Source organism: Mastigoproctus giganteus, chromosome 12 (genome assembly GCF_048544385.1).
Source record: "Mastigoproctus giganteus isolate SK-2022 chromosome 12, ASM4854438v1, whole genome shotgun sequence".
In the NCBI taxonomy this organism is placed as follows: domain Eukaryota; kingdom Metazoa; phylum Arthropoda; class Arachnida; order Uropygi; family Thelyphonidae; genus Mastigoproctus; species Mastigoproctus giganteus.
The window spans coordinates 173352000-173379067 of NC_143586.1; the positions used below are offsets into that span (position 1 = coordinate 173352000).

A 27068-nucleotide genomic window follows, 5' to 3' on the forward strand; every position below is an offset into this window, starting at 1 on the left:
GAAACCTCCTTCCTCAAATTAAATTTATGCCTCCTCATGTGCATAATCTGAGCAAGAGGAAGAATCCCATCATCACCGAGCTTCCTCAATCACATCACCTTGCAGGTGCCTACTTTCCAGATGATGGAATTTGCAGAACTGAACCCTTTCTTGGTAAGAGAGCCCCTCCCCTTTGTTCCCCTCATAATCTCATTGCCTTTCTTCGCACCCATTCCAGCAACTCCACCTAAAATAAGGCCTCAGACCTGTATGCAGTACTCAAAATGTGGCCTTATACAATGGGATATTCACCTCCTTATCCCTGCTAGCAAAATTCCTGTATATCATTGATAAAACCCCATGAGCTGTCCTAGCAGCCTGTCTGCACTGCTCAGAGAACTTCGTGTTCGACTTCACAATCACCCCAGGTTTTTTTTCATTTTCCACTACCATGAATATAGTACCAAACAGTTGGTACTACACCCAGGATAGCTACTCTGGGATCACTGCTACCCATATGTAGTACGTTGCATTTGGCAAAGTTCAACTTCAATTACCATTTCTCAGCCCATCTGCCTAATTTTTATAGATCTTGTTGCAGCTGCTTACTTTCATTACTGCCATTAACTACCCTGCCAACCTTTCTGTCATCTGCAAACTTAGCCATTAAGCTTGATATACCTTCATCAATATGACTATTGACAATACATAATGAAAATAACAGTGGTCCCAGCACTGAACCCTGTTGAATTCCACTAATAACATTAGTCCACAAAGAGCAGTGTCCATTGACAACCACTCTCTGTCTTCTCCCACTCAACCATCCCTTTATCCATAGCAGCAACTTGCCCTTAATGACACACTGCTCCAATTTATACAGCAGTCTTTTATGTGAAACAGTGTCAAACGTTTTCCTAAAATCCAATTATATGATATTAAAATTATTTTCTACATCCAGTCCCTTTGTCACTGCATCATAGAATCCGATCAAATTGGTAAGACAAGTGGAAAGTTATAACTGTAGTGTAACTGTACTCCTGTCTAGGTGGTCCTGCATCACTTCATTTAACCAGTGATCCCATTATTTTCCCTGGAACAGAAGTTAAGCTGACAGGTCTATAATTACTCAGGACAGCCTTTAATCCCCCCCCTTTGTGAATTGGCGATACATTTGAACATCTCCAGTCCAAGGAACCTCCCTTGAATCCAAAGATGCTCTCATAATTATGGCTATGGGTTTGTTCCCTTATTATAATTGGATAGATCCCATCCATCCCAAGTGCCGTTTTTATGTTTAATACAGACAATTTCTCTTGCACTTTCCTCTCGGTTATTATGAGTCATTTGGCTCCCTGTTAAGAGTTTGATAAAATTCTGGCATCCACTTCCTTATGTGTGAAGGTAGAGGCAAAATACTTGTTCAGTTTATCAGCAACCTGAACGGGATCACCAACAGTTAAACCACTGATATCAAGTAGATCAATGCCATTCATCCCTTTCCTTCTAGTGTTTACATGAGTAAAGTAAAGAAGTCTTTGCTTTTTTTCTTTGCATCCTTTGCAAAAGATTTCTTAAAATCTGTCTTGGCTTGCCTAACCCCCTTTGTGACTTAATTGCAGACTGGTTTATATCTACCACAGGCTTCTGTATCACCTGATAATTTACATGCATCCCATGCACTTTTCTTCTCTACCATGTGTCTCAATAGTTCATCTGACATGTATTTAGGTCTAAGCCTTGAAAACTATTTCTTAGTTGGCATGAAAAGTCTAGTAACATCTATGATTTCTCTGTTAGCATCTATCCACTGTTCTGTTCTGTTCCTAACCAATTCAAGCACAAACCTCAAACAATCAACGTCCATTCACTCTCTAACTCCAAACTCATAGAACTATTCCTGTTCCTTTTATCCTTTTGTGTTGGGGTTTCTTAAAAATCCTTTTGTGTTGGGGTTTCTTAAAAAATAATACATATATATGCAAATAGATAGAATGCCAGATAAGAGTAATTTTAGACTCAGAATTTACCAGATAACAGTAATTTTATTTGATTACGATGAGCTCTGTGTTTATGATTTGTAAGCTTTAGCTACATAATATTCTAATGGAAGAATTAAAAAAAAAAAAAAAAAAACTTTTCAAAAAAGGAATGTAAATACATACCCATTGCTTTGCATCGGTGGTGATTGGCGGGCTCTATTTTATAGCCTGGTAAACAAGAACATTTGAAGCTACCTTTTGTATTGATGCAGTTTTGAGAACATGAACCTGGAATTTCACATTCATTTATATCTAGAAATAAAATAAATAATGGAAGTTTAAATGCTGTATGCTTATTTTATTTTTTCATTATTCAATTTTATTTATTTTTATGTTATTCTTTTAAAAACTGACCATTCCTTCTTATGGGGATAAACAGTCATGCAGTGGGAAACTGGGATTTCAATTCTCGCCATTTTTCCACCGGATCTTTTTCACTTTTAAATCACTAATTCCATTCCTCCCCCCACCCCAGCAGATAGACAAACTAGTTGTTAACAATCTGGTGGTGCAGTGTACAAATATGAGAGAGCAAAAAGATTGAATTCCCTCTTATTTTCTAGAGAAAACTAGGAGTATTTATATTTTCTTGTTCTGGCATTTATTATTTCCAATCACACAGGCTGAAGATGTAAAAATCTCACCATTCTGTTTCTCAAAGTATTTATGGCTGGCTGAAAATTGCAAGTACCCACTCACCCACCCACAGAGCAATTACATTTTGATGAAATTCGTTCATTTTGGTTGGTTCATTTTTTTAAAACTTTTCTGATATATTTGACCCTAAATATCTTGTGATTAATTGGAGCTAGTTTCTATGCTAAATAAGCATTCATTACAGCAACCTACCAATGGGTTATCCTCCCAGATAAGCAGCTAATAACCCACCAGTTGATGACCACCATTGATGTGACAGATGCTGCAATTCATTGGTGTTTCTGCATGCCCAGTGTCATTTTTGATTCTCACACTAATTGGAGAGTAAAAGGACATTAGAAACGTAGTATGGCATTTGATATAAGCTCCAGTTGCAGTTCTACATAACTCAAAGGGCATTGTTCATTATGAATTTGTGGGATAAATTCAAGAATGCCAGAGCAAGGATCACCTTTGATGAACAAGCAGCCTTCCTTAAACTTTGGGAACCATTAGAAAGTCTTCAAACAATACACAGTATTTTCTCCAAAACCTGTTTTTAACATTTTGTGGATTTCTGTTGCACTTTTCTCTAACTTGAGAAAAAATTTGATGCCAATTTGCTGCTTAGCAAAATCATTCATTTTTAAAATGCAATGAAATACACAAAAAAACCTTTTCGATATGCATTAATTCAGAGTAACTGCAGATGTGAGTGATCCGGGTGTTACTGTCTTCATGAGTCACCAAACTGTGACAAAACCCACAATGAATGTTGCAGTTTCAAGATACAAAGTTGACCCCTGAACTCTGTGATCTCACTTCATACTCTTCAGGACCCATGTGCAAAACACATGTGAATATGTACTATAATAAATATAAATGCAATAAGGCATAATACTATAAGAGCTTAAAATTATACTATTAAATATAGATACACCATAGATAGCTTTTAAATGAAAACTACAACCATAGTGTAAAGGCATCATTTCAATTGTATCTCATATTGTGATCATCCTTCACAACGAGTTACCATGTACTGAACTACCACAAATAAATAACGTTTTCACTAATAGAGAAGGCTATTGTTACTTATTCTTGGTGGGCACCACCACCACCACCACCCAGATGGCACTGTTTCAAGGCTTGTTCAAATATAAGTGTAAATACCTTGAAACAGTGCCGTCTGGGTGGTGATACCCACCAAGAATAATTAACAATAATCTTCTCTATTAGTGAAGCGCTACTTATTCGTGGTAGTGCAATACATGAATAATGCAATACTCATTTTGAAGGATGATCACAATATGAGATACAATTGAAATGATGCCTTTACAAGACAATTGTAGTTTTCATTTAAGAACTATCTATGGAGTATCTACACCTATATTTAATAGTATAATAAGTGAATATGTACATACTCCAGAAAAGGTTAATGACATAATTTTGAATTTTTTTCAGGATCATTTCATAAGCACATTACAAAAGAAGTAACATCATTCAAAAGGAAAATTTAAATGAAAATAAAATATTACAGAATTTTTATTGTTAGATAATGCACATCCATATTCTTTAGATAAAATTTCATCAAGCAATGATGGCAGTATCAAGCACCTCTTCTTGCCTCTGTTATGAAGACAGTGATTTCCCAGTCTTCATAACACTTATATACAGGGAGTCAGTCAGCTGTAAACATTTGTGTTGAAGGAAACAATTCACAAATGTTTTTTTGGAGACTAACAGTGGGGGGGGGGGAGACAAAAGAGGAGAAAAGATAGTGGCCAATATTAAAAATTAGTTAAAACATTAAAAATAAATTTAGCATTAGTAGAGGCATATGATGCAAGAAAGCAAGCTTATATAGCATCAGCCACAAAAAAAAAAAAAAAAAACCTTCCCGTTTCGCCTATCCATTTACTCCAAAAGTTTGTCTAGTTCAGCCTTGAATTTAAGTTATCAACTTCCACAACGACAGACTGAAGTTTTTTCCCACAATCAACCACCCACTGGCTAAAGGCAAATTTCTGCAGATCTATTCTACAACTGACTTTCCTTAATTTGAATTATGCCCCCTCAGGTGTGGAATCTAAGCAAGAGGAAGAATCCCATCAGCACTGAGCTTGCTCAAACCATTCAAGGCCTTATACACCTCAATCAGATAACTTCGCAAGGTACTTCGTCTCCAGACTTTGCAATTTGCAGAACTTAAGCCTTAAGAAAATAGCTATTTATACTGGGTTGCAAGTTGGAATAAAGTAAAATGTGTGGCACTACACATGACGAGTATGCTTGCTTGTGCAACCAAAAGTAATTATAGTGTCAAATTTTTTTTTTATGTTATGTCATGTGCTTTATATAACAATGTAACAATTTATAACAGAGACTATTATTTTAACAAACTATAGCAATGAATTAGTGATATAATTCATTCAAAATATCTCTTATGACAGATTTAAATTTGTAACATAAATAACATACGCAGCCAACATAATTTAACAAATTTAAATTTTTACATATAAAGGGTATTCCTTTTACATAAGTTTTTTAAACAAAATAATAAAGTAGAAACTTGGAGAAATTCTTCACAATACTTTATGTTACAATATTATTTAGAGAATAATTATAGTAAACTTAATTAACAGGGGTCAAAATTCTACAATAATAGTGAATATACAGGGCCAATAAACCATAATGTTTTGCCTCGTAAGCCATAGTCTATCAAATGGGAGAAACTTGAATGATGTCTGGAAATAATTGTGACTTCACATGAAATAGTTTAAGCAGGACCTTATGTTTTCCAGGAAGTGCAGTGAATCTAGCAGGGTTCAAGATTGTCTGATTTTGTGGTTAGGAGACTCACTTCAGATCGAGACGAACTCTATAGATGATATCAGTGATTTAATTGGGAACACTGACATTGTGAAAAGCTGTCAGGATTACTTTCAATATCACTATTTGATTTCTTAAGAAGTATTTGTGTTAAGTGACAGCACTGGGTATCAGTGAAGAAATTGAAGCCTGAATAGAGGGTGTCTTAACATTGGGAGAGTTATGTATTCCATTCCAAAGTAGGAATCTAGGCTGTATGTTGTCTATCCGGACTGGCAGAAACACATTATCTGGAAAGCTGTGAGTTACACTTAGGAAGTTCAGTAGACCCCCCCTCCCCCCCATACAGGGAAAAGGACCTCATTTTTCTTTGAAATTTGCTGATTATAGTTGGCAGCATGGATATTTCAAAACAACATAAGAATTCTTTATCATATTATCATGATAGATGAAATGTGGGTTTATCACTTTGACTAAGAGTCAAAACAACAAAATATGGTGTGCATCTAAAAAACTGTCATGGCAACAGTCTTCTCTGATACTACTTTATTTCCTTGAAAGAGGTCTACTATGACAATATATCTGTCCACAAATCAGTGGCCCTTGTTATCATCAGAACTCTGTTGAACATTCACCCAATCATTAGATTTGATAGTTTCAAGAAAATTACATTTAGTTCCAAGTGCCTAAGTGAACAACTTATGAAAATTTTCTCATGATCTGTTATGAATAACTGATCATGTAACTGGGACAGAATTGTTTCAAGATGAAATTCAAGCTTTGGCACACTGCTATAACAAGTACATTTCTGTTCTTGAACTACAATTTAAAAAATAATAATGATAATAATTTAGATACATATGAACTTTCATACTCAAAATACAAACTTTCTGAACAATACCTCATAAAGTGTACTAAAATCTTTGTTTTATCAGAGTTGTGTAGATACTTTTACAGTATTCAGTAGGTCTGCTTTTACTTTTAATGACATCATTTTTTAACATCTTTTAACAAATCCTGGCACCACACAATTTGAAAATTGTATGCATTTCTGTGTTCATTTTCTGCCTTGGCAATACTCTAGTCCCACCTGGTTGACTTTCACCTTCAAGGGTCAGGATTATACTCACATTAGAGATAACATTGTTATCTGAAGTCAATCTAAACTGCTAAATGTCATTAGCAGTTTAGATTGACTGCTAATAATATCAGCTAATATCTATCATTAACAGTTTAGAAACTTTTCCCAAGTGCATACAAATACATGTGTGTTTTGTGTGTGGGCACTGGGGAGTACATAATTATATAGTTGTTATTTGAAGGTCTTAAGATCTTCCAGAATGTGCTGCATTCTATTATCTCTGGAATTTGGATTTAGAAGTTTAAGAATTTAATAAAGTGATATACAAATATAGAAGATAGTGTTATATAAAAAAAAAAAAAAGAGTAATGATGATATTTTGAATGATTTTTTTTTCTTTTTTTTTGGATTTTTTACAATTTTTTCCTTTTTTTTAATTCTGAATTGATTTTTGAAATAATTTGACTAAAATATTGGCAAACTAAGCAAAATAAGAACAAATTAATATGTAAAACATTTTCATTTTTACATATGAATTTCATGAAGAAACCCCTCCACAGAGTTGGTCATTAGTTGAAAACTTACTGCTGAAGGGCACAAACATGTTTAGGGAACTCGCTTCAAAAAGGTTAATATAACAGAATCAACACTTCTAATTTTTTTAAGGTGAATCCAGCTTTAAAAAATTTAAATATTTAAAAATCAATTCATATTCATAGTTATTATTTTAAGACTTATTGGCCTCTTATCAATATATGGTGGCCTCTATTTGCGAACTTATGCTAACTAGTTAACAATGTCAAGTCCAAATGAGTAGTCAAATAGTTTATGAAAGAAAAACATCCAGTTAAACAAAAGTTACATGTTTAACCTGGGTTGCATTTACCCTGCACACAAAATAGTATAGGTTATGGGATTATATTTCAACATGTACACTGAAATAATTTGAAAAGTAAAGTCTAAAAATCACTGAAGGGACCATAGTGCCTCCAACACAGAAACAGAATGCAGGGAGTCATACAATTGCTTCAATGCCTATGACAAAATAACTTTACAATATTGATCACTTTGCATGTAGAACAAATGCAGTTCAAAATTAGGGTTAAAGGTACACTTAACTTTTGTTATAGGTTTAATTGGAAGTTTTACACCACTTGGCTGAACAATTATGATACATTATTCACCAGTCGGGATAAGTTTGCTAATAGAGGTTGCCACCATCTTAAAACAGCTGTCATGACAGTAAAAGTGTGCCATTCTCTTTTGTATCTCATTGTGATGAGATACAAAACTGATTTCCTTAACTGCAACTGGCGATTTTCTTGCATCTCCTTGTGATGCAACAATTACCATGTAGTATTTTCTTTATGTTGTCTTGCTGCAACCATCATAGTCAGCATCCTATAGTGTTATGCATTGGTTCATTCAGTCTTTTCTTCATGTTGCTACACAGAATCTACCAGATCTACTCTTGTAGATCATGTAGATCATGATCTACAAGAATAGGAACTGTTGATCTCAAAGCATCCCCTTGTGATGCAATGACTTAAACGTAACTAGTGGCCTTATCAGGAATATACAGGGTGCATGAGAATTATCTTTACAACTTTACTTTGAAAAAACTTTATTGAAAGACAGAATTACCATTCAGGCAACAGAGAAAATTTCAAAGTTTTTTTCTGAAAGTCACAAACACCCAATGTGGGCACCATTAATCAGGCACAAAATATCCAAACAATATTTCAATTCCTGCTGCGTATGCGGCATTCCTGCCGCAAACGCACCATATTCATGCCAACGTTTTCAATTTTGACTGCAATTCTTTCCTTCAAACCATTAATGTCAGTCACCAGAGTTTCGTACACACAGTCTTTAACATACCATCATAGAAAGAAATCACAGGGTGTGATATCTGGTGATCTAGGCAGCCAAGGTTGGGACCACCATGCCCAATCCATCGATTCGGGAACTTCTCATTGAGAGACTCATGCACAATTGAGCCCCAGTGTGGCAAGGCACCATCTTGATGGAAGAAGAAGCCACGTTGCAGTTCTAGCTGTGGATAGACAAAGTTTTCCAGTGTGTCTAGGTAGATGTTAGAATTGACTGTTGATTCGACAAAGAAAGAGTCCACACGATCATGAAACAGGCCACACCACACATTAATTTTGGGGCTGTCTCTAATGTGCTCTAACCTAACCTACCCAATGTGGGCACTGTTAGTCAGACACAAAATAAATATCCAAAGAATATTCCAATTCCTGCTTTGTATGTGGCAGCATGTTTGCACCAATGTTTTCAATTTTGACTGCGATTCTTTCCATCAAATCATTAATGTCAGCCACCAGAGTTTTGTACACACAGTCTTTAACATACCATCACAGAAAGAAATCGCAGGGAATGATATCTGGTGTTCTAGACAGCCAAGTTTAGAACCACCGTGCCCAATCCATCAGTTCGGGAACTTCTTATTGAGAGACTTGTGCACAATCAAGCCCAAGTGTGGCAAGGCACCATCTTGCTGAAAGAAAACCAGATTGCAGTCCTTCTAGCTGTGGACAGACAAAGTTTTCCAGCATGTCTAGGTAGATGTTACAACTGACTGTTGATTCGACAAAGCAAAAGAGTCCGCACGATCATGAAACAGGCCACACCACACAATAACTTTGGGGTTGTCTCTAATGTGCTCTGTCATGACATGTGGTTTTCTGATCCCTAGATTTGTACATTTTGTTTGTTAACTGTCTCTGAAATATGGGTTCATCTGTGAACATGATTTTTTCCAGAAATTGATTATCCCTGTCGACTCTATCAAGCATGGTGACTGCATATTCTTAATGGGCAACCCTATTATCTTGCATAATCGCTTGCAGCAGGAGCAATTTATAAGAGTGCATTTTGTCAGTGGAACTTCAAAAGTTTTTCTATAAGATGAGACCTTCAGTATTGTTCTGCAATTCCCAATTAAAATTTTATTTATGATCATAGTTGTAAAGATAATTCTCATACATCCTGTATATATTAGAACATGAACATTTCTCTACTTCTTTTTAGGTATTATTATTAAGCAGATAGCAGACCCCTGGTCTGTCTCCACCTGCTGGGGATTTTAACCAACTTGTGGCAGTATGTATTATATTATAATATATGTATTACATAAATTAATTTATATAGGTGGTGGGGCTGCCAGGAAGGCTGGCCAGGATTGCCAAGTTTAATAAATTAAAAAAAAAAAAAACTTGTTTGGAAAAAAGGTATAGTTTCGATTCCCATTACAGTGACTGGAGGAATTTCTGAAGTTCTCTTTGATTATGGCTGCAGTTAATGACAATCTCAGTTGGAGAGAGTAGGGTTTATTACCCCTACCACGTTGTGTGGGTTTTTCTGTCTGCACAAGGCACCTCCGTAGCCAGGTGGGAAGGAGCGGCAGTGCGTAGCACACGCTTCTTCATTAGACCGGGGTTCGAGCCCGTCACCACCAAATACGGAGGATGTGGAAAGGTCAGAGAATGACCAACACATATTCCCGGAGCAATATGGCCTTAGTTGCTAATGCTCCTAAAAAAAAAACCCAAAAACCAAACCTGTCCGCACAATATGCAAATTATCCTGTAAACACAAGCAAATTACACTAAATGGTTCAGCAACAATCTCTGGTACATGAATGATGCCTGGTGCCATCATTTACTATCATGAAAATTAAAATATTAATTTTAATTGTTATGATAATACCTTGAGTTTTAAATAAATAATGTATTCTTCTTTATCGTGATGTTATTTATATTAAAATTATCGTGATGTTATTTATATTAAAACGATGTTAGCAATTTAAGTCCATTTATGGATAGCGACATTGGCACTAATATAAGCAGAAGCCCAAGCACTGAAAGCCAAAAGTTAGTCATCTATCAGAGGGACTGAAGTGTCCACAAACAGAAATCGACATAGAAATGCATAAAATCTTGAGATTATTTCAATGCCAGCATTGAAATGAAACCCAAAAACCTTAATTATTCAGCTGGAAACAACAAATTTTACAGAATATATATGATTTTTTCTTTAAGTGACATTAGGAATTAACAATATAAAACTGTATTTTCATGTGTCATTAAAAACAAGCCCTATTATATATACATGGATAAGTAATGGTGAAGAAAAAATATACCTTCACAAGTTCTGTTATCTGATAAACCATAACCATAATAACATTCACAAAGATATCCTATGGGTAAATCAATGCATTTCTGTGAACAGCCACCATTGTTTACTGCACACTCATTCACATCTGAAATATAAATAAAACTCATATGTAAACAAAGGCAAATAACCAAAACTAAACATATCAACAAAATGGGTAAACTCATTTAAGAAATTATTTTAAAATTTAAGGTTATTATTAAATGCACACAATAAACTTTGTTCATTTGGCGAAGGTAAAGAAAGCCAACACGAGAACAACGAGAAACATCAGTTAACTTACACAGAAAACTAATTTCCCGATACAACACTCTAGTGCTGCTCGCTCAGTAAACAGACGGTAGGTGTTTTCGGTCTGGAGCAGAAGTCGATAGCGATATATTGACTGACAGGTAGGCATGGCAATCGCTGTGCTGATTGGTGCCTGAACGAAACACACGATAACATCGGTTTAGTATCACTCAGAAGCAACTTGCCCTAATCGCATTATTATTATTGCTCTTATGTTATTTCTCCCTGATTGGGGGTTCCACCTCGTGATGGGTATTGCTACCAAGTACACAGGGTGGTTGTCGTTGTGTCTGGTGTTACTGTTGGTCGAGGAACTCTCAGACTATCCTACAGGTGTTCAGGATTGCTACTTTCTGGAGTTCCTTGTAGGTGTTCGCTGGGAGACCTATTGCTACTAGGCTGTTATGTAGGGTCTTTGGCACCATACCTGTGGTTGACACGATGATCGGGATGGTCGTTACTTGTTCCATATGCCACATCTCTTTGTTCTCCTGTCTTAGGTTCGTGAACTTCCTGATTTTTTCCCCATGGGTTTTCTGCAGGTTGCCAGTTATTATTATTACAATTATTGTTTTGCTCTTATATTATTTCTCCCTGATTGGGGGGATTCCACTCCATGACAGGTACTGCTACCAAGTATACAGGGTGGTTGTAATGTCTAGTGTTACTGTCGGTCGAGGAAATCTCTGACTATACTACAGTCAGGATTGCGACTTTCTGGAGTTCCTTGTAGGTGTTCTCTGGGAGACTTATTGCTGCTAGGCTGCTATGTAGAGTCTTTGGTACCATGACGGTGGTTGACACGATGATTAGGATGGTTGATACTTCTTCCATATGCCACATCTCCTTGATCTCAGGTCTCAGGTTCGTGTACTTCCTAATTTTTTTCCTCATGAGTTTTCTGGACATTGCTAGTGTTGGGCACTGCTATGTCAATCAGGTAGGTAGCCTTTTCCATCTTGTCCACAAGGGTTATGTCAGGTCTGTTGTGCAGGATGGTCTTATCCATTATTATGCCGCCGTCCCAGTACAGCTTGTGGGTTTGGGTCTCTAGTTCTGCCTGGGGTTCGTACTTGTAGTATGGTACACTTTCTTTGGTCAACTGGTATTTCCACGCTAGCTTCTGATGTATTATCCTGGCTACCTGGTTATGTCTACTATGAGTGTACTCAGTCTGGGTGATCACCTTGCACCCTGCGGTGATGTGCTGGATGGTTTCTGAGGCCAGGTGACATCATCGACATGTGTCATCTGATATTCCAGGCTCCTTCGCAATGTATTTTCTATGGTTTCTGGTGTTGATTACCTGGTCTTGGATGGCCAGCATGAATCCTTTAGTCTCGGGGAAGAGCATCCCGCTTGTGAGCCATGCATTGGAAGCAATGTTATCGATGTGATCTTGATGGAGGTCATTGTAGTGTCTGCCATGGAGTGTCTTCTTTGCCCATCTTTCTAACTTCGTTTCTTGTGCCGTCAGGGTGGATGGGATTCCTCACTTAGGTTGAGTGGGGTATACCACATCTATCTTCCTTATGGCCTGGTGGAGTGGTGCTGTGTTGTTCTCGAAGTAATCCTTCAGGTTAACTATCGCTGTTTTCTGTTGTTCTATCAGGTCTATCAGTCTCCTTCCTCCCTCTTTTCGAGGTATTGTTATTCTCTCAACTGCTGACTTCCGGTGGTGTTGGCAACTCTTGGTCATCATTGTCCTTGTCTTTCGCATGATATCTTCTAGATCGGTGTTAGTCCAATCTATGACCCCGAATGTGTATGTTAGTACTGGAGCTACATAGGTGTTTATGACTTTAACTGTGTTCCCTCCATTCAATTTTGCTTTCAGCAGGCTTCTGAGTCTCTGATGATATTTTTCAGGCAGGCACTTCTTCATTTCCTTGTGTTCTAACTGCTCAGCCTGCATCATTCCTAGGCATTTGTAGGTCTCTCCTTCTGTCATAGCTTCGATCTCTTTACCAGTCAGCAGCTGGTAGTTTTGGCTAACTAATTTTCCCTGGTGCAGTGTGTGGGTCTTGCATTTTTTAGACCAAATTCTATCCTGATATCCTTGCTGAATTCTTCGGTGATCTGGAGTAGTTGCTGGAGTTGCTTCTCGGTTGCCACGTAGAGCTTGATGTCATCCATGTACATCAGGTGGGTGAGGGTATACAGGTTCTTTCTTCCTTCTTTGAGGATATATCCATACTTGCTGCCGTTGAGCATGGTGGATAGCGGGTTGAGCACTAGACAGAACCATAGTGGGCTCAGAGCATCTCCCTGAAAGATTTCTCTTCTAATGGGGATTGGCCTGGTTGTGATGTTCTCGACTTTAATGGTGGTACTCCATTTCGCCATTGTTGCTCCTAGGAAGTTTGTCACTATCAGATTGACCTTATAGATCTTCAGGATCTCTATTAGCCAGCTATGAGGTACGGAGTCGAAGGCCTTGCAGTAATCGATGTAGGCTGTGTATAGGTTGCGGTGCTTCTTGAAGGCTTGCTCCATAACTGCAGCATCTATGGTTAATTGCTCCTTGCATCCTTTGCTTCGCTGCTTGCATCCTTTCTGCTGTTCGGCTATTATGTTCTGACTGTCTAAGTGGTCTGATATCTTCTTAGTTATGCAGCTGGTCAGGATCTTGTACATCACTGGGAGGCACGTGATTGGCCTGTATTTCGCCAGGTTTCTTGAATCTTCGTCTTTAGGCTTCAGATATGTGACTCCTTCAGTGAGAAACTTTGGGATTGTCTTCGGGTGTCTTATCATTCGAGTGAGTGCAGGTGAGCCTCTTGTACCAGTAGTTGTGGATGTTATCAATTCCCGGGGTTCACCAGTTGTGGGTGTTCCTGATCGACTGTTTTACTTTTTCTTCTCAATCTCCCACTCTCTCATCTCTTGTATGTCCTTCATTTTCTTCTGTTCTACTTCTATCCAGGGTGCTCTGCTGTTATGTCTTACTTCACTGCTCCAGAATTCTTTGATCGTCTTCTTCTCAGGTGGTCCGTTTCCTGCTTTCTCATCTTCACCCAGTTTCCTGTAGCAGGCTCTTTGGTCCTCATCAAAAATTCGGTTGTTTATTTTCCTCTGGGAGCTCTCTTTGTATCGGTGAGTGCGAGGAGGTTCTGCTTCAGTGTGTCCAAGTATTCTCTGATTTCTGGTATGTTTGCTGTGGATGCTGTCTCTCTTGAGGATGCTCTTCACCTTTCCAATCAATTTCTTACTTCTATTACTCTGTTGGTACTGGGTCAACTGACCTATCTTGACTCTTAATTCTTCTGTCTTCTTCCCAAGCTAGCGGTTCCTTCTGTTTTCGATTCTTCTGCTGCTGGTCTCTCGTTTCTTTTCCATTAATCCTAGTGGCTGCTATGCCAGCACAGTATACGGCTGTGTGGATAGCCTCCAGCGTTGCACCACTGTTGTCAAGGTAATGTGGCATTATTTGCCAATTGAGGTGGTCTATTACTCTCCACAGGATTTTATTTGGCCTCTGCTTAGGTATCATGTGGGTTCTTGTGGGGTCGATTCCTTCGAATTCTGTTAGGGCCTTCTTCCACTCATTTTCTATTCTGGATAGCATGACTTCGTCTCTTTCCACTTCAGCTACTCTGGGTTGTATTTCTTCTTGCTGTTGCTCCTCTGGTTCCATATTGACCATATTCTTTGTGCTTTGTAGCAGATCGCTGACATCCTGCTTGATTTTTTCCAAGGTTGCAGGAGCTATTAGGTTCTTCGTGATGATGGTCCTTCTTTGGTCTGCTAATCGCTGTTCGGTGATCTGAATATCCAAGTATCGTTCCAACCATTTGGTATGTAGTCGTGATCTGTACATTGTCATATCAGTTTCTAGCCTGGTTATTTCATATTATGCTCGCATGATGTATGCATTCATTTCAATGCTCCACTTCATGCGTTGGCATTTTCTTCCTTCCTGGGTGGTCACTAGCAGTTGCACAGGAAACACTTCCAGTTGGTGGGGCTGGATGGTCTTGCCCTTCTCTTGTGGTAGCCTTACAGGGGACAGCACCACTTGCTCCACTGTCTTGCTCGGGAGACTGTCTCCAACTTTTTGAACTAACCCCTCTGCGGTTCACACTCAATGCAGTATGAATAATATTTATCTGCGACATCATCCATCTATGGAGGTGGATTTGTTTAGCTTCGGCTTATGTCCAGTGGTTTATTTAATTTATTTAGTTTTCGCAAGCGACACCAGGTGGTGCCACTACTTGCCTCAGTAGTCACTCCGACCTTGGGAGTCCAATGGGGTAACTTTCACGATGTTTTTTTTTTTTAAATCATTTAATATTATTATATTGGTCTCCCAGCGTAATAGAGCCGCGTTCGCTTCCACCAATGCGGGATTTGAGCCCAGGTCCATCAGGCTGGTAGTCCAGTGTCTTAACCACTGGGCCATCATGCCCCCTTATTATTATTATTATTATTATACCTTATATTCTTTCTCCCTGATTTGGGGTTCCACCTCGTGATGGGTATTGCTACCAAGTACACAGGGTAGTTGTTGTTATGTCTGGTGTTACTGTTGGTCGAGGAACTCTCTGACTATCCTACAGGTGTTCAGGATTGCTACCTTCTGGAGTTCCTTGTAGGTGTTTGCTGGGAGACCTATTGCTGCTAAGCTGTTATGTAGGGTCTTTGGCACCATACCTGTGGTTGACACGATGATTGGGATGGTCGTTACTTGATGCATATGCCACATCTCTCTGATCTCCTGTCTTAGGTTCGCGTACTTCCTGATTTTTTCCCCATGGGTTTTCTGCAGGTTGCCGGTGTTGGGTAACGCTATGTCAATCAGATAGGTAGTCTTTTCTTTCTTGTCCACAAGGGTTATGTCCGGTCTGTTGTGGAGGATTGTCCTATCCATTATTATGGTGCGGTCCCAATACAGCTTGTGGGTTGGAGTCTCTAGTACTGCCTGCAGTTCGTACTTGTAGTATGGTACACTTTCTTCGACCAGCTGGTATTTCCTTACTAGCTTCTGATGTATTATCCTGGCTACCTGGTCGTGTCTATGAGTGTACTCAGTCTGGGTGATCACCTTGCATCCCGCGGTGATGTCTTGGATCGTTTCTGAGGCCAGGTGGCATCGTCGACAGGTGTCATCGAATACTCTAGGATCCTTGGCAATGTATTTTCTATAGTTCCTGGTGTTGATTACCTGGTCTTGGATGGCGAGCATGAATCCTTCAGTCTTGGGGAAGAGCGTCCTGCTCGTGAGACATGCATTGGAAGCAATTTTATCTATGTGATCTTGATGGAGATCATTGTAGTGACTGCCATGGAGTGTCTTCTCTGCCCATCTTTCTATCTTTGTTTTTACCTTCCGGTTGGGGGGGGATTCCTCACTTAGGTTCAGTGGGGTATACTGATTGTCCTTGTGGCCTGGTGGAGTGCTGCTGGATGTTTCTGGAAGTAATCCTTGAGGTTAACTGTCGATTGGGGGGGGTTCCACTCCGTGATGGGTACTGCTACCAAGTACACCAGGTGGTTGTAATGTCTGGTGTTACTGTCAGTCGAGGAAATCTCTGTGTTCAGGATTGCGACTTTCTGGAGTTTCTTGTAGGTGTTCTCTGGGAGACCTATTATTGCTAGGCTGCTATATAGAGTCTTTGGTACCATACCGGTGGTTGACACAATGATTGGGATGGTTGATACTTCTTGCATATGCCACATCTCTTTGATCTCATATATCAGGTTTGTGTACTTCCTAATTTATCCTCATGGGTTTTCTGGACATTGCTAGTGTTCAGCACCACTATGTCAATCAGGTAGGTAGCCTTTTCCATTTTGTCCACAAGGGTTATGTCCGGTCTGTTGTGCGGAATGGTTGTGCGGAAAGGATGATCTGTTAAAGAAGAGGATGTATGTCTTTTTGCAATGGATGGGTTAATAGCATCCTGATTTCGTAATTGGACAAGATCTCATGATCGAGGTAGTAATACGTTGCAAGTGCACAAATAACCATAACCTTTTGCATCCTGAACCATGACTCCCAGTCTGTAAGCTACCCCAAGATTATTTTCTCCCAAATGCAAGACCTTACATTCACCAATTCACTGCTACTTGTCCATGGATATTCTTGCACCATTTCAAGAATTTCTTCCTCAATGCTTTGATGTTGTTCTGGCTGCTCATCTTGTAGTATAGTGAAATGTAATTCTTTTCCTCAAAACTTTATCACTAGCCATAAACATTCAACAATGTGTCAATCTTCTGTTAGGAAAGTTTTTGTGGTATAATTGTCTTGCTTCAAGTGAATTTCTTCCAGCTTAACCACACATGAGGTGCATATTTGCATAGTCAATACTGGAAAATTTAAATATTGTGTGAAACTAAACAATAATATTATACACAGAGCAAATTTGCTGGATTGTTTTAGCACTTCGAGAGGGGAAGGAAGGGGGAATTCAAGCAAAAGCTTGTCTTTCATTTTGAAATAGTAGTAGTAGTAGTAGTGGCATGTGATGCAAGAAAGCAAGTGTATGAGCTTATGCAGCATCAGCCAAAAAAAAAAAAAAATCACACCATTCCCTCCAAATGCCTGTCCAGTTCCTCCTTAAATTTATTCAACCTATCAACTTCCACAAAGACAGATGGAAGTTTGTTCCAGCAATTAACCACCCGCTGGCTAAAGGCAAATTTCCACACATCTATTCTACATCTATCCTTTCTTAATTTGAATTTATGCCTCCTTAGGTTCGTAATCTGAACAAGTCAAAGGATCCCATCAGAATTCAGTGTGCTCAACCCATTCAAGGCCTTATACACCTGAATCAGATCACCGTGCAGGTGCCTAGTCTCCAGCCACTGCAATTTGCAGAACTTAAGCTTGGTAAGAGGATCCCTTCATTCCCCTCACCAATCTTGTTGCCCTTCTCTGTACACACTCAAGTAAATCTACATTATTCCTAAAATGAGGCCTCCAGACCTGTATGTAGTACTCAAGGCATGGCCTGACCATTGCCTTATACAGAGGGACAATCACCTCCTTTTCCCTGCTAGCAAAATTCCTATATATCATTGACAAAACCCCATGACCTGCCCTGGCAGCCTGTCTGCATTGCTCAGAAAACTTCATATCTGACTGCACAATCACTCCGAGGTCCCTTTCATTCTCCACCACCTCAAGTGTAGCACCACACAGTTGGTACATGTGTGGTGCTACACTTGATACATGTAGTACATGTATCAAGTTGATACATGTGTTGGTACACAGTTGGTACATGTGTGGTGCTATATACGTACCAACTTTAAAAGAATGACAGAATGAAATTCTGTCATTCTTTTGAAGAAAGCAATAATATTTACTATATTTAGTGTATGACATATCCATGACTGCATTCCCTTCATCCTGGGTGGACATGACTTAAAATGATTGTACATAAAACTTTTTTTGGGCATATGTTTATATTACTTTTTTTCTTCCTTGGTTCCTAGAATATCTCACAGAATTTTTTGCACACACGTTTTGAAACACTTTGTATAAATAACATTACATTTGGATGGAAATTATATAATGGTTCAGTGGTTATAAAGATATCAATGTTATATACTGATGCAAAGTGGGTATTATTAAGAATCAATAATAATAATAATAATATTATTATTAAGCATCAATACATAATAATTATACATAAGTTTAAAAACACAATTAGTTTAATTTTCTTTTTCTGAGATAAAATGTAAAACAGTTCTTTTCTGAGACTACAAATAAATATTTTAAAAAAAATTTTTTTTTTGTTTTCTTATTCACAAAGGTAATTTAAATTATATAATTTTATGAACAATATTATAAGAGGAAGAATTAATACAACAGCAATAAGTTTTTAATCATCTTTACGTTTAAGAAATAAATAACTATATAAATATCAGGACTTATTAAAAAAAATGCTAAATGTTACATATCTGTATAAATGAAAGGTTATAGAAGAACATTCAACATTCATATCTGGAATGCAGGGAAAACTATTCTATTATTTCATTAATAATAATAACAAAAAAAAAAAAAAGAATAAGTACTCACTACACTTTTCCTGAGTTTCATCTTCCCATTCTCCACAATCATTTTTTCCATTACAGACAAGATTCATATTGATACAGTGATTGTCGCCACAGTCATATTCAACTTTTTCTTGACATGGTCTCCGAGTAATTACTATAACAAGTAGGGGAGGGAATTATATAATATATATACACATGTGTGTGTGTGTGTGTGTGTGTGTGTGTGTGTGTTTAAAACAATCATTTGAAAAACTGTTTCCAGATGCTAAACAAATGATTTCACTACATCAGTACTCAGGAATAAATTTAAAATAAAAGAACTATACAGTGGAATCTCGTTAATACAAAGTAGAAGGGACCTAAATTTTCATGTTTTGTAATAACGAGATCCCCCAAAAAGTGTCAAAATTTTACCGTTTTTTTTTGGTACATACTGTATATCTAAGAATAATAATAAACAATAATATCAAAAATAAATTAATAAAATAAAATAAAATAAAAACAAAAGCTTTGTCTAACAATACAGTAATAGGAATAATATATTTTTTAAAGATTTTATTTTATTTGTATGATAAAAGAGAAAAGCAATATTAACGGAAATGAAAATATTATACAGTATATACTTTGATGTATACGATATTTTAGTATCACAGTAAAAAGAATTACAAGCTTAATATAAAAGGAGATATACAAACCATTAACTTTTTAATAAATTAATCTTATTTAAAGAAAGAATCCAATGTTGTTTGCACAGTTTTTGTCCTATGTGCATTTTTAACTACAGCACAGATGTTATCAAATGCAATAGTTGTTTCTTTATGAACGTTACTGCAGGCCAACGCATTCTCTATTATGTTCAATGCATTTTGGGTTTTACTTTTTTAGATGGCAGTGTGCACATGCAATTCTTCACTTTCGCTGTCACTGGTAACAAAAACATCATCCTTTTTTTTTTTGGTACCCAGCAGCTCTTCTGGTGTTGGTGTTGCAGTAGTAGCAACTTCATTATTCACTTTCACAGGGCACCTCCGTAGCCAGGTGTGCATGAGCAGCAGTGCATAGCACATGCTTCTTCATTAGACCAGGGTTCGAGCCAATGACCACCAAATATGGAGGATGCGGAAAGGACAGGGAATGGCCACTGCATATCCCCGGAGCAATATGGCCTTAGTTGCTAATGCTCCAAAAACCAAATAACAACAATACTTTCACAAACTCTTCAAATTTGCCAACAAAATCCATATGCTCCTTCAAATTTCTCCATTCCTCACTGTGCTATCACATTCGTCTGCTGGACCATGTTCTCTCCAAAGCCACGCTTTCTGAAGCAGTTGATTATTACACTTTATGTAATACTTTCCCAAACAATAACAAAATTACGGATAGCATCCAAGACATTCCAATTTGGCTGCAAAATGTTCCCTCCTATGTTGCGGATCAAGTACCTTATCAGGCGGTCTCTATATGCTCTCTTAAGGTTATAAATAATGCCTTGATCCAGTAGTTGCATTAAACTGGTGGTATTGGGGGGTAAAAACAACACCTGCATATTTGTCAACTTGTGTCTTGGCAGAATGTGCTGTACAATGGTCTAGAATCATCAAAATGTTCCTTTTTTTCTGAAGCCATTCTTCTGTCCAATTTTGATAACCAAGACTGAAAAATTTTGACCGCAAGCCAAGCACTTCTATTGGGCTCATAATCACAGGGAAGTTGGTTAACTGCTTTAAAACATCTTTGATTGGAAAACTTACCAATCACAAGTGGGCGTAGTTTTGTACTGCCATCTGAATTAAATATTTATTAATAACAGAACAGTGATTCTTTCACTGTTCTGTTATTAATAAATTTCACTGTTCAATATTATTAATAACAGAACAGTGAGTCTTTGTTTACTTAATTTTCCACCATGACAAGACTCTCCTCGAATAGCAAATGTTTTGTTTGGCAGCAAATTATAAAATAAACCTGTTTTGTCAAGATTAAAAATATTCTTTGCCTCATTTTTCAAGGATGGACTGTACAGAACACAACCGGTCTGTAGTCTTTTTGTTGTCGACTAATCCAGACTCACTGCAAACATTCCAGAAACCAAGTTATTCCTCTCTTTAAATCTTTGGAGCCAGCTACTGCTGCATTTGAAGTCACTAATCCCATGTTGCTGAGCTAGATAACTTGCCTTTTCTTGCAAAATTGGAACTGATATTGGCAAATTAGATGCATGCATTTGTTGGTACCACTCAAAGTTTTGTTTCAAGTTCCTTGTGTTTTGCACCATGAATTCGTTTCAAGTCTTTTTTGATTTTTTCAGTATTGTAAATAAAGGAGGTAAAGGGATGTTGTATTCCTTTGCAATGTCCGTTTTGCTTCTTTCCATCCTATCAGCCTCTTGTATAATTTTTAGTTTAATTTCCAGGCTTAATTCTATCAGTCTACATTTTGTCACCATAACACTGCTAGATAAGATTTAATATAAACAAATTTTAAATTAATTTAAAGACAAATTCTGAAAAAGACGTCAGCTCAGATAAAATGGCAAGAAAAATAGATTGCTGTATACAATAGCAAAAGACTCTTTGAACTGGGATAACAATTGCAACTGACCTTATTCCCATGGAGAGCAAGGGAGTGCATGTAAACAACTTAGAAAAACTTTTTATTCTTTTGTTAATTTAACAACTCATCCTTCAGAAAGATGTTTTTCAGAGTGCACTTGACATTGTAGCTACCATAAACTGCTTTTGTTTACACAAAACTAATTTCTAACAAGTCAGTGCCATCCTTCGGGAAGTAGGGAGCCAGGTGGCTGGGAGCAATATTCGGATCACTCTGTCAAGATTTGTATTAAACATACAAAATGACAATATTTCTTTCTCACGGGGTGAAAAAGAACTTTGTAATAAATGAATATATTTACATAGAAAAGCCTATCCTTTCGCAGGGGAATGGTATGTGCTTCATATAAATGAGTACCGTATTTCCCCATGTATAAGACGCACCCTTTTTCGAAAAATTTGGGGTCTAAAAACTGGGTGCGTCTTATACAGTGGTTGTAGATTTTTTTACTTGCATTTCCCGCTTTTTCGTGCTTGTTGTCTTTGCGCTCATTGTTTCGCACTTGTTACCGGTATATTAGGTTATGTTTTGCCACATTCTGCCCAGAAATGGCTCAGAAAAGATTTTCGTACAGTGCTGAATTCAATTTGAAAGTGATCCAGTTTGCAAAAGTGAATGGAAATCGTGCTGCGAACGTAAGTTTGGTCCTCCTCCAACTGAGAAAACAATCCGTGACCGGCTACGGGAAGAAGAAACCCTACTGGAAACACCATGGCAGAAGGCGGCCATGAGAGGCAAGTCAGCAAAATGGCCTGATTTAGAGAGGGAATTGAAGATATGGATTGAAGAGCAAAGGGCAATTGGAATTCCTGTGGCCACAAAGATGGTTTAGCATGAGGCAAGAAGAATTGCTGATGAAAAAGAAGTTACTGATTTCAAAGGACACAATTGGTGCTTCAGGTTCATGAAACGGAATGGACTAAGCATGCATACACGCACCAGACTTGCACAAAAGATGCCTGAAAGCTATGAGCAGAAGGTCCTTGAATTTCATCATTTTGTCATTCAATATCGGAAGACACATCAGTCTGAGTTGGGCCAGATTGCAAATATGGACAAAGTCCCACTTTGATGTCCCAAGTAACAGAACTGTTGATAAGAAGGGGGTGAAAACTGTAACTGTGAAGACAAGTGGACATGAAAAGAGCCATTATACAGTTGTTTTAGCTTGTTGAACCGACAGAACCCAGCTGCCTCCTACGCTGAATTTCAAACGCAAAACAATGCCAAAAGAAGGCATTCCTCGAGGAGTGATTGTCCACGTTCATGACAAGGGTTGGATGTATCAGGATGGGACGAAGATCTGGTTTGAGAAAGTTTGGAGCAGGAGACCAGGTGGCCTCTTACGCAAACCTGCCCTATTGGTGCTTGATCAGTTCAGGGCACACATAACAAAAAACACAAAGAAGATTGCCACAGAGCAAAAAACAAAACTTGCCATCATACCTGGAGGCTTGACATCCCAGCTCCAACCACTTGATGTCAGCATTAACAAACCCTTCAAAGCTGCCATGAGAGACTAATGGAACCAATGGATGAAGTCTTCTGGGGACAATTTGATACCAGCAGGAAGAGTGAAGAAACTAACTATAGGAGAAGTTTGTACCTGGGTGAAAAGATCCTGGGATAATATCAAGATTGTGATTGTTGTCAAGTCATTTAAGAAGTGTGGCATTTCAAACTTTGGAACTGAGGACGAGGCAATATACGAAGACAGTGATTCGTCATCAGACACAGATGAGGACAAGCTAATGGATGGGAGTTTTGACAGTGATGAGGAATTGTATGAATTTTATGATGAATAAAACTTGAATTCAATAACTTTATGTAATACATTTTTTTTCAAATTTCGGGCCCCAAAATTAAGGTGCGTCTTATACATGGGGAAATATGGTACTTAGAAAAACTTTTTATTCTTTTGTTAATTTAACAACTCATCCTTCAGAAAGATGTTTTTCAGAGTGCACTTGACATTGTAGCTACCATAAACTGCTTTTGTTTACACAAAACCAATTTCTAACAAGTCAGTGCCATCCTTCGGAAAGTAGGGAGCCAGGTGGCTGGAGGCAATAATCAGATCACTCTGTCAAGATTTGTATTAAACATACAAAATGACAATATTTCTTTCTCACGGGGTGAAAAATAACTTTGTAATAAATGAATGGTATGTGCTTCATATAAATGAGTACTTTATATAAACCGAGTTTGTACTAACGAGATTTTACTGTATATAATTAATTTATCCAAAATGCACAGCTATGGTCCTACCAATACAGTTATCTTCATCTGAATTATCTGGACAGTCATTAACTCCATTACACTGTAGATTTCCCTGTATGCATGTTTCGTCCTTGCAATGAAACTGGTTTATTCTACAGATGCTAGAGCCTATAAATAAAAATAATTAAGTAAATCAGAGTAAGAGAACTTTTGTAAATATTTAAAAAATTGAGTTATTGATAATTTTATTAATCTTGGTTAATTACACTGTCCTTATAATATTGTATAATATAATATGTATTATTAATTACACTATCATAAAACAGTGGTTCTCAAAGTGGGTGCCACTTACTCTTTATAGGGGTGCCGCGACGTCAAATTTAGCATTGGCTTACATCGTGGCTGTTGCTACAAAAGGTCGTTGATTTTCATGCAACTGTGTAAATTAGAAGTCATCATGAAATAATTGCTGACTGCACACCACAGTGTTTATGTACATACACCTACATATACGGAACAGCCGAGCCATCTGTCACGTACACTGTATTTGAAACAGCACAGGGCCGCTTCGAACGCTCATATTCGCTTAGTGGATCTTAGCCCTTAGAGTGCATTCCTCCTTTGGTGTATCAGTGTGCCTAGTTGTGCATATAGTCAAGCATGTTTTGCACATTAAAGCTTTAGTTAATATTTCTATTTCAAATACTTTAAAACAGTGGCCAGGGAAAACTTTATTATTAAAAAGAGAAAATATCAAGGTAGTAATGAACATTTGAATAAACAAATAGTGGCATACAACGAAGATACTTCACAGAGCAGCAGAAAAACTGAAGTAAGCACAAGTTCAACTAGAAAAAAAACTCATATGTATCAAGACAGTTACTTAGATATGGGGTTTACATGGTGTGGTGATAGTTTTGCACCTAATCCAATGTGTATTGTTTGCAGAGTAATATTAGCAAATGATGCTAATAATATTAGCAAATGATATAATTTTGTATTGTTTTTTATTTTTGTAGGTAGTAATGATTTTGTATTGTTTTTTTTTGTTTTTGTAGGTAGTAATGAACATTTGAATAAACAAATAGTGGCATACAACGAAGATACTTCACAGAGCAGCAGAAAAACTGAAGTAAGCACAAGTTCAACTAGAAAAAAAACTCATATGTATCAAGACAGTTACTTAGATATGGGGTTTACATGGTGTGGTGATAGTTTTGCACCTAATCCAATGTGTATTGTTTGCAGAGTAATATTAGCAAATGATGCTAATAATATTAGCAAATGATATAATTTTGTATTGTTTTTTGTTTTAATTTTGAATTATTTTAGTTTCTGGATATAAATTAGAAAATGTACTTATTGTTCTAAAAACATTAAAATAAGTATGAAAAAACAATTGCATATTATTTCTTTAATTTAGATTTTTTCATACAATTTATTATTCTTAGAGATAAAGAAATTGTGCATAAAAAGTGGTATGAGGCCAAACTTTTTTTTTTTTTTTTTTTTAAATCCTGTACCAAAAAGCCAAATGTTTTTTTTCATGCATTTTTAAAAAAAAAATTCCTTCATTGCCCTTCCACATGCACCAACTTACAAAATATTCTGCCAGCGCCCATGCACCGGGTACTGGGAATTTTTCATAATGGATTTAGGCTGTCTTCACATTAAAAAGTTTGAGAACCACTGTCCTAAAGGTTATGAGGAATTAAGCAAAATTATGGGCTGAATTACCAAGCCAATAGAAAGTGGAAGAACTGTAAAGTAAAATTATTACATCAAAATACTAATAAAATAAAAATAAAATGTCATCAAATAGGGGGGAAACATCTTTAGAAAATGATCGAATATAGGTAAGGCAAATATGCTTAATCTGATGTCGATTACCTATATTCGACCATTTTCTAAATATGTTTCTCCCCATATCTGATGACAGCTATACCACTTTCATTTTTTCATTTTATTTTTTATTTTATTATATTTTGATGTACTTCCACTTTCTATTGGCTTGGTAATTCAGCCCATAATTTTGCTTAATTCATCATAACCTGTAGGATAGTAACATGCTTTCACCTTTCACAAATCGACACTTCTTTTTCTACTTTGCTCACTCTTTTAGTTACTGGCACTTTGTGCAACTTTCACATCCATTTATGCATACTTTGTTTACTATATTAATACAAACTTATATATACTCTTGCTGCTTTGCACTTTTAGGTGCATCTGTCATACCTGATTTGTTAATCTTTCATTCACTGAAACCATTTCATCAACTGAATACCTCTTTATCCTATATAACTTTTTAAATATTACCTTTAAGGGGTTACATTTAATATTCATTTACATTGTGGGTAAAAAGCAATAATAATCTTTTTTTTTTTTTTTTAATCCTCAGCGTTTTCCTAAATCCCTGAATGGTATTATTTGATTGATTTAACTTTTCTATTATTATCCTTAATATTTTATACACATTATGGTTGTAATGCATGATTGCTCTGCAACTGCATTGTCCCATAAATATTAGTTACAGTCGTTAAAATTATTAACTTGCTTTTTTATTACTAATATAAATATATATATATATACACATAAAGTACAGATAGCAAAGCAAAATTAATAAAGTGAATTAAGAGAAATAAAAAGGATTTAAATTTAGACTATGTTCTACTCTAAATTTAAATCCTCCTTATTTCCCTTTTTATGTTTAAGAGCGTAAAAAATCTATATAATATTGGTGTAAATACACCATAGAAAACTCTTAAACGAAAAAACTACGTTTGTAGTGTAAAAGGGCATCATTTTATCTGTATCTCATATTGTGCTCATCCTACAACGAGTTGCCATGTATTTCACTACCTTGAATAAGTAACATTAGCATTAGCATTAGCATTAGTAGAGGCATATGATGCAAGAAAGCAAGCTTATTCAGCATCAGCCAAAAAAAAAAAAAAAAAAACCCACTCCCATTTCACCCCTCCGTTCGTTCGAAATACCTGTCCAGTTGAGCTTTAAATTTGTTTAGGCTATCAACTTCAACAACAAGTGATGGAAGTCGGTTCCACCAACCAACCACCCGCTGGCCAAAGGCAAATTTCCGCACATCTATCCGACATCCGTCCTTCCTCAATTTGAATTTATGCCCTCTGAGGTGATTATTCTGAGCAAGA

At 37.0% G+C, this 27068-nt stretch overlaps 1 protein-coding gene across 2 annotated transcripts in view; it reads right to left on the reverse strand.

The window, feature by feature from the left end:
- The window catches only part of LOC150077601 (very low-density lipoprotein receptor-like), a 269423-nt gene that overhangs the window by 167124 nt on the left and 75231 nt on the right, over positions 1-27068 (reverse strand). For both annotated transcript variants that reach the window (XM_090386228.1, XM_090386229.1), the window contains exons 7-10: positions 23947-24066; positions 19085-19216; positions 10730-10849; positions 2142-2270 (exon numbers count right to left, since the gene is read on the reverse strand). In XM_090386228.1, the coding sequence (XP_090242354.1) occupies positions 2142-2270; positions 10730-10849; positions 19085-19216; positions 23947-24066 (501 nt within the window). The remainder of the gene's footprint in view (positions 1-2141; positions 2271-10729; positions 10850-19084; positions 19217-23946; positions 24067-27068) is intronic.